Source organism: Melopsittacus undulatus, chromosome 2, assembly GCF_012275295.1.
Source record: "Melopsittacus undulatus isolate bMelUnd1 chromosome 2, bMelUnd1.mat.Z, whole genome shotgun sequence".
In the NCBI taxonomy this organism is placed as follows: Eukaryota; Metazoa; Chordata; class Aves; order Psittaciformes; family Psittaculidae; genus Melopsittacus; species Melopsittacus undulatus.
Genome location: NC_047528.1, coordinates 65,783,664 through 65,797,343, shown reverse-complemented (window position 1 = coordinate 65,797,343; position 13,680 = coordinate 65,783,664). Strand labels below are relative to the sequence as shown.

The 13,680-nt window shown below is 39.4% G+C and overlaps 1 protein-coding gene across 12 annotated transcripts in view; it reads right to left on the bottom strand.

The window, feature by feature from the left end:
• Positions 1-5,295: 5,295 nt before the first annotated feature.
• The window catches only part of INPP4A (inositol polyphosphate-4-phosphatase type I A), a 129,068-nt gene continuing 120,683 nt past the window's right edge, over positions 5,296-13,680 (bottom strand). For all 12 annotated transcript variants that reach the window (XM_031050973.2, XM_031050971.2, XM_031050977.2 and 9 more), the window contains one exon: positions 5,296-8,334. In XM_031050973.2, coding sequence (XP_030906833.2) covers positions 8,202-8,334 — 133 coding nt within the window. In that variant the 3' untranslated portion in view covers positions 5,296-8,201. The remainder of the gene's footprint in view (positions 8,335-13,680) is intronic.

Genomic DNA, 13,680 nt, shown 5'->3' with positions numbered 1-13,680 from the left:
GAGGTGAGTCTTAGCAATAAACTTCCTCATTAGCAATTACCAATAAACAAAGCCTCAAAAAGCCCAACACCACATCAGGCAACAACAAAGGCTACAAATTAGGCAAGCTATGGGTGGCAAGCGTCCTTTGCAGATTTAGTCAAAGTGGCTCCTGCAAAGCTTTGCTGATGGCACCAGCAGACAGAATCTGTAATGTGTAACTCACTGCAGAACCAGCACACACAGCCAAAGATGAAATGTGGGGTTCGAGTACTGAGTCAGCCCATGTTAGAGTACAGAGCCAGTTTAGATACACACAGTAAAACCAAACATTACCCATGTCCTTTTTTTGCTCACAGGGGAAGAAGGCAAGACAAACCTCCCGTCTTCCTTTGACACGTCCTCCTTTTCGCCTTTGATATATCTGATAGCTCTCGTTTCCCTGCACTTTGCAGAGCATCGTAAAACAACTGTTCTCAAGCGCAGAGGTGCAAACACGTGCAGCTCAGTCACACTAGCCTAACACGAGGGAAAACAAATCCCACACCTTCTCTTTGCATCGGCTTCTGGAGATAGAAGTTGCAATCAACGAGCTCTGCCGGCAGTCCCTGACACTGCTGCCATGGAAAAGGACTACGAAGGAGATGCCAGTTTCCGTAGTGACTTTGGAAATTCATCCAGTGCCTCAAGTGCACTGTGCTGCTTTGCACCACCACCACAGGCTGCTCGCATGCTCAAATCCCACAAGGGCTGTGGCGCACTGCCCCCTGGCAGAGGAGGGAGTACACCTGCATTTCCCCAGCCACTGATGAAGCTTCTAGAGGAAAGGGGCTGGGGTTGAGGAAAATAAATCTCATCAATTTTTAGCAGCACTGCCATATTTCAAGTCAATAATTAAGTGCTTTAATTAGTTGATATTTCTCAGCAAGATTTATTCTAGCTCCTGCTGTGAGTCACGTCTCAAAGTGGTGTTGCAGTGTTACCTACTTCCAGAGACTGCTCCCACATAGGTATTACAAAGCCTTATTTTTTATAAGGAAAGTTCATTTTTTTTTGGAAGACCTAAAGGTTTCAGTAAACTATTCTAAATCTGACAAGGAACTGAGGAAAGTCAAGGATATCTTCGGCCGGTTGCTACAGACCATGAAACTGTGCATACTGCCACAGCATTTCAAGGAACACCTACTCCCTCATGCAGCTGAAGTTGAGTGAAAATGTAACTTCATGTGCTGCAAAGTCCTGTCAAGCTTAAAGGAAATTTGGTCAAAACACAATATGAAGAACATGCAACAGAATGTCACGGTTAGAGGAACAAAATGGAGCAGGAATGACCCTGAATCAGAAAGTTCTGAGGGTAGAAAGAATTTATAGGGGAAAAAAAAAGAAATATCAGAATGACTCACCCTGTTAGAGCTAACAAATGCTGTTCAATGCCTGAGAGATGTCTCTTGCACATATAGGCTGGATCACCTCATGTCTGTTACAAACCTGTAATATGGAGGGCTTTGTCACAGACACTTTCAAACAGAACATTTCCATGGCAGCACGTAATCTCCAGGATTCCAATGTTAGATGCCAGAGCCATCATCTGCCCAGTACCAACATCAATCAGTGGCAACTTAATAAATGTCTTGGGAAATTAAATAAATAAATGAATAAACTATTTCAATTTTGCTTTTCAGGCCTTCTCAGATCTACAATATTGGCAAACAGCAGTATTTCAAGACATGGCTACGATCTAAGCAATATTAAAAGCACTTAGCTATCCTTTCTTCATATAAATATTTTATTGCTACAATATTTTATGAGCTCTAACCATCAAGTTGCCTCTATTTCAAAATGGAAATTGCAAGCATCACCAGTATGCCAAGTGAATAGAAATCTAAAAGGTAAGCATTTACCAGAGTAACTTATTTTCAGAAGTCTCATCTAAGGGCAGGATCTAACAAACACTCCAACAGGATTCTCAATCCTGTTGGATTCAAGAATACTACCGTGTCTGAAAGAAATGCCACAGGCTAGGGAGAGAGTAGTCCACACGGATGAGCAGTCTTTGCTCATGAGGAATAGTAACTTGGAGCAACGGGTAAATTTTTCACAATGAGAACAATGAGCCATTGACATCCCCATGGAAGCAGTGGATTCCCTAACACTGGACACTTTCAAGATTCGGCTGGACACAGCACTGGGACACATAGCCTAGGTCATATATTGCTTAGAAAGGTTGGACCTGTTGATCTTTGAGGTCCAACCTAGTGTTCTATAATTCTATGGGATGTGAGGCGGGAGCTCTACAACAAGGGATCGGCTGCACCTGTCAGCGGCCTCCCTTTTCTGGTGCCCTCTGAAAGAAAGGCGGACGCTACAGCTGCGGGTGCTTCACCGGCTCTACCGACCTCCACCGCGGCAGACAGAGGTGTTCCACTGAGGCTGCGTCTTCCTTCCCTCCCTCCCTCCCTCCCTCCCGCTCGGCCCCTCCGCCAGCCTCACCTGAGGTAACCTCCTCCCACGCCCGGCTCCAGCCTCCTCCTACTGCGCGTGTGCAACAGCGCTCAGATGGCGGGAGAGGGAAAGGGGAAGGGGACGGGGAGAGAACAGACGTGTGAATGGCACCGACCGAAAACGGGTTAAATCGGCGGTGTCTGCGCCTGCACAGCTGCCGTGGGGCCTGCGCGGCAGTCAGAGCTTCAAGGATGATGCTTTGATGTGCTGATTGAAAAAGCTTGTGTGAAGCAGCAGGCTGAAGCAATTAGTCATCACCATCAGGGCTGATCTGAAGGCCCGCTGGGTAATTAACTGCTTTATATGCCAGTTCTGTAGTCCTTAGCATTAGACTGAGAATTTTCTAGAACATCTTACCCTTTTGTCCACACCATCCAACTGGGACATAGTTTCAGACTCCCTTTTCAGAGGTTTTTCTGCGGAATCCCTGTGTAGTTTCAGCAGAAAAGATTTCCAATGATCCTGATGGAAGGACTAGTAAACAAAACCATTCCCCCACCCCGAGATCCCTTATTTCAGCCACAGCGTAATTTGCTCACGTTCCAGGCAGTGCTCTTCCCATTGGCCAGTGTAATCTCTCTTAACTTCTCAATTTTATGAATAATTAAACATTTAGTGAACCTGATGGGCAGTGACCGACTCTGGACAATGGGATCTAGTCTGGGGCTACAGCTGCTGTTACTAGCGGAGACTCCTCTGCCCTGCTCCCTCAGTAACAGCAAGCGTAACAATTTGGGGTTAGGTACAAAACAATACATGTAAATAATAAACCAGCACATTATCTCAAATATGTTGACTCTAAGGACCAAAACTTTACAATAAATTACATTAGGGGGTGTATTGTGAGTTCCTGATGCTGTAAAATCTGTAAAACACGCATTTCCAGAACTTCACATTCAGAATACTTGGGGTATATGTACAAATACAACAGCCACTGCAAAAAGTAAGAACTTAATGCTGAAGGCCGCGTGGAATACAGGGACCAGGCTGCCAAATAACAAACAACTTAATATTGGCACAGTTTAAATAAAAAACCCCCAAAACCAAAACCCAACAAAAGTGGGGTGTTTGGCAGGGATACTAGGCTTTTATAAGCTATGTTTTCATGCCATCAGTTGCTCACGTTGAACAGTACTGAGCTCCAGATGTCACCATCATGCTGCCAAAGGGAGGGAGTTGCAACGGAAAATATTTCATTCTTTGGGAACAGAAGGTTTGCCTGACTTTTAAAACGATGTGAGGAAAGAGGTTGCCATTAAGGTTTCCCATTCACAGCCTGAAAGTCTTGTCATTCATTAGGGAGAGCTATTTTAAACAAACCCATATGTGGCTGGCAGCAATGTAGATATCGTATTTCTGAGGCAGGTCTTAGAAATTTTTAGGAATTCACAAACAGAAAAACACTGAAAAAGCTTACTCTTGGTCACCAAAATTACCTACAGGTTCTTCTGATGAGGACTCCTTTTCTGATTTAAACAAGCCCTTTACTGTGTTTCTGTTGTCATCCTCTTGTTTTTCTATTATTTCAAGCATCTATTAAATCTACCTCTCTTTTGTCAAGAGTACATTTCAAGCTTTAAGATATTTGTGATATCAGGCAAGCCTTTCTGAAGTGTAGTCTGTGCCTGTACACAGAAGGCTGTTCCAGAGCTTCAGGTCCTGCCTGAAAGCTGTTGTATAGCAAAAGTCATGGCAAAGAGATGGAACGAGTTCTGGTTTCACATGGAAGCACGCAGTCATTGTCACTCTCTGCAGCTCCCCACAGCATCATTTACAACCCTCATACAGCTACAGTTCCAAGGCAACCCAGATCCACAGTCACCTTGGGTTTTGAATGCAGCAGTCATTACACAGGCACCCATGTCAGCTTCAAAGTGAGAATCTCTCCAGTAGCTAGGAATGTCTTTTAAAGATGTTAAACTTTCAACCATCTTTGAAACACCTCACCTTTTTAAATGAAAATGAACACTGGTAGATACATTTTTGACACTTAATTAAACATTTTTGAAATACAGATATGTATATATGCACACATGTATGTAAATGTATTTTGCATTTGCAATTTAGGCATTCACACCTGTCAAGAATCTTCCCCTTTGCATTCTAAATGAAAGCAGTGTGGGTTTGTTTGGGTTTTTTTCTGGTGTGGTTTTTTTTCTGTGTAACTAGAAAAACTACTTCACTGAGCCCTACTTGTGGTCCTCAGTCCTCTCTCGTGCAAACAAAAGTGTCATTGGCAGTTCTCAAATATGCAGTGACAGCAGAATTACGTTTTTATGTTCTATTCTTCATATTTTACAGGAATCAGAATGCTCTGGATTATTCTCTGTTATGCTATTATATAAAATTTAATTAACCTGAAACCAAAATGACAATCGACAGTGACAACCTACCCCTGCTGAAAAGCAGCACTGAAGCTGCTGGAGGGATGAGCTGGCTGAAGAGGAAGCAGCGGCAGAGAAGGGATTCTGTTAATGGAAGGAAGAGTGAAAAACAGAGAAGGAAGCTCAGGAAGGTCTCACAGAAGGTTCACAGAGAAAGTATGTAAGATTAAGAACAAAAATAATCTCATACTGTTTCTTTCTTTGACTGCTACTGAATGTATGGCATGTGGGACAAACTGGTGCCTGGCTTAACTACATAAAATTGATAGCAGCTGTACTTCTGTGGGGATTAGAAGGAACTGCTTTCTGACTCGCAGGTCTGTGTAAAATATCTCCATACACAACTTGGCTTAATGTATTCTCCAACAGATAAAGCTAGCAAGTTAATGAACCCAAAAGTGTTTCTTTTAATTTACCACAAACACCATCATTTGTTATTCTTGTCAGTTCTTTTATTGGTTTTCATCCTAAAGACTAGCACATTTACAGCATACATGGATTGGATGAACTAGAATATATAAAACAGTAGCCATATGATATATTAATACTGCCCAAAACCAAATAAATAAAAATATTTCAATGCACAAAGCTTGGCAAATACAGTTGTCTTGGGACAAAACAGTGTTGTATTATACAATAATTTTACATGTATAAATGAAACAAAAGGCAACTGTGCTGTAGGTACTTTCACAGAACATACACAGAACATAATTGGCAACAGTTTTTTTTTTACCTTTGTTTGTTTTATAATTTAAAAAAATGTACTCAAAAAGACCATTAGACAGAACTTATTTTTACAGTAATCCTTAATTTTGCCTCTCCTGTGCAACAGAAAAGCTTACTTCACCCTTGTGAAGCGTCCTATGTGGATTTCAAGTTTCACAGTTTTCCTTTTTTGATGAACTGGCCAAGATCTTACTGTTCATTGCGCCCTTTAAACAAGCCCATTGATGTGCATGTACTGACACTGGCGTATATATAAAATGTTAGCTGGACAACCATGTTTTACGTGTAAGCATACCGAAATCAGGATATTTGAAACAAAATAACGCCGTACTTGAGACTGGTATTCCACCACTTTGAAAAGGTGAGCAAAAACCATGCACATACAAAATTCAGCCACTTTTTCTGATTACATTGGTATAGAAAATAAATAAAGGCTCACTAAGCTCGAGAGCAGATCTAATGATTGTTGGCCACAGTGTGAGAGAGTGGCTCTGTTAATTGTTTCAACAGACCTCTTGTTCTTCTCTTCCGAAGCTGAACATCACAAGATTTTTAGTGTAACAACACAGGACTTGGAACGTAATTCAATATGTTTGAAATATACAAAATAAAATTATCAACTCATAAAAACTAAGGAATACAAAGAGTATAATTTATACAAAAATAAATGTAGCATTTAATAATGGGCCTGGGACTGAATGTTGAGCAGAACTAATGGAGCAACATTGTCCAAAGAGATCCCATTGAAAAGCTTTCTCACCATATATTTGTTTACTCATTAGCTAAAAAATAAAACAAACCCAACATTTTATTTATTATGGTGAACAGGGTTGGTTAAATCCCAAGGGACTCTTCTACCATAGGTGATTTGCTAACACCTGGGACAGGTACTACAATACACAGATTTTGCACACAGTTCAGTGTTTTGTTATCCGAGAGAGATGGAACTAACAGTAACAACCTCACTCAGCAGAACGTTCTCTGACCTGGCTCTCTGACATGCTGCTCAGCGTTTGATTGCAACAAGCAAAATGCAAAAACTGCTGGACCTGTAACCCCCAAACCTGCATGGGAGCAGAATGAACATGACTGACTGAGAGAGCAGTGACAGCACAGACAAACATCAGTGAGAGGGAGAAAGGAACCAGAAAACAGCCGTATACTTACCTGGCTGTTGCTACTTTCACAAGAATAAATGGGCAGATTTTTCTATTCTAAAACTGACATTCTTAGAAGCTAAGAAGAACAGGGCACAGTGTGCTGAAGGAACCTAGGCTGATTTAATCCTGTTAGGGATTCTGTTAAAATCTTGTTCAAATTTGGAGATTAAGGTTTAGCTGCTTTTTAAAAAGTTATTGTAGTTTCAAAGGCATTCTTTGGGAGATTATTTCTGAGGGGATCTGTTAAATGTTTTTTATCAAACCCTTATCAAACTGATCACCTTGTCATAAGCTAGAACACACCTGCGGTTCTAGCGCAGTACTGGTAGTACATGAACAGTTCCTTTCTATCAACATGGGGCATTGCCACCTTCCTCAGAAATGCCCTGAAAACAGTCATACTTCCCCCTCCCTGGATTCTGAACACCTGCCCAGGTAAAATGCAAAGAAAACAATTTGGGTTATGGAGTAGCAGGGATGCATTGGGCACTTTCAGCATTTTTGTATTGACATACAAAATTGACATGAGAGAAAAAAATCAAATACCAATAAAAAAAATAACCCCCCTCCCCCCAAGATACTTAAAATCCAGAACTGACATAAAAATTCATGGGTAAAAATGTGTTAATAAATATACGACACCATGGGAGAGACCCAACATGTCACATGCAACATTAGCAACCTGCTTGTTGCACTTGCTTTGTAGTGGGGAAGGGCAGAGGGAACTGTTGCTGGTGTTAATGATCAAGTATCACCATGTTTCCAAAACAGTTCTTAACATCAGATGTGTGCCCAAGTCCTTACTTGCCAAAGACAACGGGAATTTGTTTTATTTGGACCAGACTTCATATGCCTGGCCTTTTCTGTACTGTTAATATCGTTTATGAAGGTGCCATCCTATATACAGTAAAACAAATTATACTCCTGGCTTTTATTGTGCTGATTTGTTCTTTTTAAGTTAAACTTCTGTTTCTTGATTGTAACAATGCATTCTACAGCTATTAGACCATCTAGGATCCAATCCCTTTTTATTTACAACTTTTGAGTTTTACTCGCAGTTTTAAAAAGTTTATGAAAAGCTCAATCTCAAATTCAATTCCGTATAAAAAGATGTGACATGAAACAGCTGCCCAACGCCATTCCTAGAGTCCCTGCCCACCCAGGAGGTACCTAGCTATTTGCATATAGATAATTAGGAAGTAGCACAATATCTGGTCATCTTACATACACTGAAGGCTATTTAAACGGGCAGAGCGGTATCACACTATTCTCAAGCTAAGGTGTCAGAATAATTGTTACTAGAGATTCCAATTCTGTAAGTAACATGCTCTGGATAACCTAGCGAAACGTACAAAAAGGTGATTTATCTCCTCTGGATGACAAAATCACGTATTAATCTAGAGTGTATCCACACGTTTTAATGGAACAGCAATTAAAGGACATAGTATGCTTATGTTTCAACTTTTCCATAAGTTCCTTCTGGAGGCCTGTAATACTTTGGGAAAGCCTTCAGTTGCAGGGAATTAAATGCATACTTGCGACATCCAACATTCTTCATTGTATTTTCTCGGCGACAACCCTCACTGGGGAAAAAAAACAAGCACAAAAAATGACAGCAGTAAAAAGGAAAAAAAGAAAAATAAAAAAGACTTAAACTAAGATGAAATGAACTGGTTATTTTATAGCATTGAAAAAAAAAGTTGGTTATATTTAATGAGCGCTTAATTGATTTGCCACTGCAAATATTAAAAATGAGGACTCATCATACAATGCCAGTCAGAAGCACACAGGATGGACACATGCTATGTCAGATTGCTAGTTTTGCATTTCTAAAAAGCAGCAGCACATCTACTTAAAAAAGTTCTTTCCCCGATGGTTTCATGTATTTCAGGAGCTCACAAGCAGCTTCTTTGCACAAGGGATCCCAAGAGATTGCTTAAAAGCAGTTCTGCTAATTTATTAATACATTAAGCTGAAAACCAAAAACTGCTGATCTCTCAATAAGAACTTGGAAGTAATTTTATTGTTCCCTGTATTATCAGTACTTACTTAAAGACTAGAGCTGATACAAAAATAATGACTTTCCAGTAAACTCTGCATGCATAAATTGACTTGAAAACCAACATAGTCTAAAAAAATCTTAATCATGAAACACCAGCTTTGTGTGGGTGCAAAAAAGATTGGCTGCACTGACAGTCATCACTCCAATGAAACAAAGCTGTGGAGAATTTCATTTTCACTCAATGCTTTGGTGCAACTGCCCCACATTACAAAGAGGTTCTGTGCTACAATAGAAAACTACTCCAGTTATAAGGCTTCTTTACACTCATAAATCTACTTCACAGTTCCTTTGATTATATCCAGAAACAGACATACAAAGAGGAAGCACTATTGTTTACATATATATTATAGATCAAGTTAGGCTTGCAGGAGAATGTCTTTCCCTGATAAGAGGACTGAAACCTAAACAACGAATACTAGAACTTCATGGCAAAGTGTACAGTACAGCATCTTATGGTGGAAATGCCACTTTATTCCTGTCCTGGAGATGCTGCAGCATCTACCACAGAAACTGTGGTCATCTGATTGAAAAGAAGGGTTTGGATTCCCATTCAGTTTGAAAGCTCTCTCACTCAAATTGACCTCACTGTTCTTCTAATTTTGGCTAGTTAAACTGACCAGAACTGTGTTCTGTATGTACCTCCTAGATCAACCTTGTAAAATATAGTAACTTTTTGCTTTAAGACACAGTTTAAGTGAGTTTGAAATTTGTCTCCAAAGCACAATCTGTGCCCGCCTTTTATAGAATGGATTGTACATAATAACACTGTTTTCATGGCATTGCTCTGTGTTTTACAGCAACCCCCCCTCCAGAAGCTCTTGCAGTCAAACAGATTAATCAAAAATAGACACAATTTATACTTCCGAGTACTAATAAAAACAATGGTTAACTAGCAAATATGGGATACCAGATGAGCATTTTCACTCCAATGTGAATGATTCTGTTCATAATTCATCCCGCTGCATCTGGTTACTGCACATGCCCCTTCATGGCACAAGGAGGCCACAGAGATGGTGACAAAGATGTATTTCACACACCATCTCATGTACTGTGTTTCTTCTTCTGGAGGCACATAAGCAGCGTGCACTACAGCATTTTAAATCTGAATGCCTGAATGACAGCACAGACCAAGCTAAAAATAAAAAGGATGAAAACTTGTTCCCACTAAAGCTTAAGAAAGTAAGAAAAGAACTAGACTGTTTTCAGAAAGCCTGGGGTTTTATTCTAGATAAATTTAAGGGTGATCTTACTGCAAAACTCTAGTGATAGTCATGAGCAAAGCCTTTATGCTTTATTTAAACAGATTAATAATCTTAGGGAGTTCAGTGGAGATAACACCTACTAAAATTACTTTCACATCTTGTTAGACAGAGCCCATGACACTCATCACATTGCAAGAGCAAAGCCACAGTCCAACCTGACATTTCTTCACTTTGTAAAAAGGCAGATTTTGGTACCCATAGCAAATGATCCAGTGTTAAGCAGGAAGAAGAAATCATATGTACAGAGACACAGTGGTACCAGATAGCAGCACAGGGTGTGGATGGGTCCAGTACCATCATACCACAATTTTAAATCTCATCACCAGTAAAGATTTACCTAAATTCATTGCAACTAAAAAGAAATAGGATGTTTAAATATTTATATGTAAATATAGATAGATATGTATGGCTTTCTGTTGGTTTGGGGTTTGTTTTCTGGTTGTTTTGGTTTTGTTTTTGTTTTCCTTTTAAAAGAAAATAGGAAGAATAGTGAGGAAAACTACCAGGAGACAGTGTACTGTACAGTCTGATTCCATGAAGATACAAATATAACCACATATTTTTTTGGTTTTAGTTAGAATATTCACCAAATTTAGGATTTTGCTCTATTTTTTACTCTAACTGTGCTTTTTTTCTTTTCTTAAGCTTACCTCTCTCAGCAGGTAATTTCAAATGCCACTAAGACTGATAATAAAAGCTATAGCTACCTATGGTTTTTAAGCAAGTTAATAACAGTAGAAAATAGAAATCACAGTACTAGGAGAATTCTCCTCAAAAGCCCAATTTTCTGTCATCTCAGGCACCAAGCGAAGTAAATTCCTTCATGAATTTAGCAAAGTACATTAAATGAGGTTAGGTTTTTTAATCAGCTATTGCTATTGACAAGCTCTGCCAGACAACTGCAGCAACAAAATCTTTCAGTTTAGTAGGCCTCTTCCAGGGTGATGTCATATATCAACAATGACCAAATTTCATCTGCAGTTATTCTGCGTGACTAAACTAGGTAAGCTGCTTTAGTCTCATCACTTAAATAAATGCTAACTTACCATCATTCATTTATCTCTAAGCCACTATCAACATCATAATTTATTAAAGCTGTCCAACACTTAAAAATGGAAATAACAGTAATATTTAGTCTAGTGTAATTAAAACAAAGTGCAGTGGAAAACCTCGAACCCACCTACTAAAGGAGCTAACTGATACCTCCCTCTTCTTGCCTGAAATATTAAAGACTGCTATCTTTAACTTCTAGGATGAGAATGACCCTGTTTCAGAGTACGTTCTATAATAGAGCACCTGAAACAGATAATGGACCATTAGCAGGCTAATGCAGATTACATCCTCTTTCTAACCATAAGTCATTCACTTCATGTCTTTAATACATTACAAAATGCAGATCTACAAATAGAATGAACGAATTCTACATGCAGTGCACTGCGGTCATTTTCTGAGTGGGTACACTGGTCTGTTAGAACATACTTAACCATGAGAAAGGAACAAGACTATGGCTCTACAAATTGTTCAGCAATGTAATTTGGATATTATCATTTGAAATGAAGGTAGAAATTTGTTTATTTCTTTAAATAAATTTCTTACAATTTCTTATAAACCCCTCCCATGTTTTTATTTTTCTCTTCATACCTCGTAAAAATGAAAGGCAAGATTAGCATACACCTTAAATATACAAAAGATACAAATTCTTTTCAGACAGAGTTCCTTTCTCTGGAATACATGAAACAAGTAACACAAAACTATATTTGGTAAGAGATCTTCAGGCCGGCTAAAGGAACGAGGTAACAGGCCAATGTCAGACTATGTTACAAGCACTGAAAGCAGAACAAGAATTTAAAGTTTCAATACAATTCTTTTTGATAAAATAATTTGATGTGTATTTACAGTTTAGTACAATAGAAACGTAAAATTGTAAGGCATAATAATAATTCCTGGCAGACAATGCTATGACACATTCCTTTGTCCAGCAGGTACCAAGTGGCAATACACATTCAAGCTTTTTTTTTGCTTTTGTTTTTAAACTTTATCTTCACTTGCAACGTAATCTGGCCACCAGGTAAGCTATGCTCAGAAACAGCCACACAATCAGTAAATTGGGGCTCAGAGCTAGTAAAGGAATAGAGTAGAGGAGGCTGGGATCTAGTCTGAAATCACGGATGGGCACCAAGCCACTCAAGTTCTTCTGGGTGACTACCTCCCGTGTTCCAATGCTGTGAAAAGGAAGAAGGTTGGGAGGAGGGAAATAAAACATAAAGGAAGACGGACATGCAAATGAATGTATAAAAAGAGATGGCAACACAAGGTGGTCAAGAAAATGAAAAAACATGGAAGAAAGCACAACAAAATCCAGAAGATGAAGTAAAGAAAGAGTGGGAAAACGTCTCAAAAATATGTGTCAGCACAATTACAGAAATAAGGAGAGGGAAAGAGAATAAAAAGAGAAAAATAAGAAAGAAGTACTGTAGTCCACTAAAAATAAACACATGTAGGTTGAATATAAATGGTTTTCCATGTTCATTGTTTCAGATTGCCAAGCAATAATATCCCATGCTGCTCTGCCATGCCTTTGCATGCTGCAAAGAAGTGGAGCTCTGAAAAGCAAGCTGAACATGAATAACCATTATAGTATTTGACCCTTTCAAACATCTTTCCACTTAGGCTGCAGTGATATAATTTAACCTCTTAACTACCTGCTCAATATGTAAACAAAAATAACCCCAAACCACCCACTTTTCTGCTTCAACATGAATTCACATGTGTATTGATATGTTTTCTAAAATGCATGTTTCTGAAGTGCCTCAATATATGCATATAAAGGCAAGACATATAGCACAGCCCATCTCGTTATGCCCCTGCTTCCTACATTGCTTTGAGCACCGAAGACTGACAGTAGAGTACACCTCTTCAGGTAACCTGAGGCTTTGTAGTGTGGTGTTTCATTTTAGATTTCTCTTATACCCTCTCCAGTTCAACTCTACGTTTAGTTTACAAAGTAACAGCTAAATGCAACCTGTGCTGCCCTTAGAACAAGTGCACTCACTCCATCATAAAATGTGGTACATAACCTTGCTTGTTGTGTAGCAAGGTTAGGTAACCAACAGACAGTGTCTTGGAATACAGAGATACCCTAGATGTGGTGGAAGGGGGAAAAAGGCCTTCAGAAGCTGGTGGCATTTCAAGTCAAATGGAATTAGGTGGGTAGGGAACGAAACTAACTGTATTTCTGATCTGGATTAACACATCAAAATTGGTGATGCAAATGTTTTCATCTCCTGGTGCCTATACTGGATAAGGGCAGATTGAATCTGTGATGCCTACAAATCCTGATTATCTTTGTAGTGGTGTGGACAGTAGTGTGTGTGTAAGTGCTCAGGAGAAGCAGTATGTGGAAAGCTAATGCTGACTGGAAAGTTGTGGATAAAGGCTCAACAGAATAGCCTGGAGGAAAGAAAGTGTTTTAGAATATAGATAAGGAAGTAAAACAATAGGAGAGGGCAAGAAGGAAGAAAGGCTCGAAATGGCAAGAAGACGTTAGGAACATCACATGCCACATCTGTACCATTAAAGCTATCAAGCTACTCAATTTTACACAA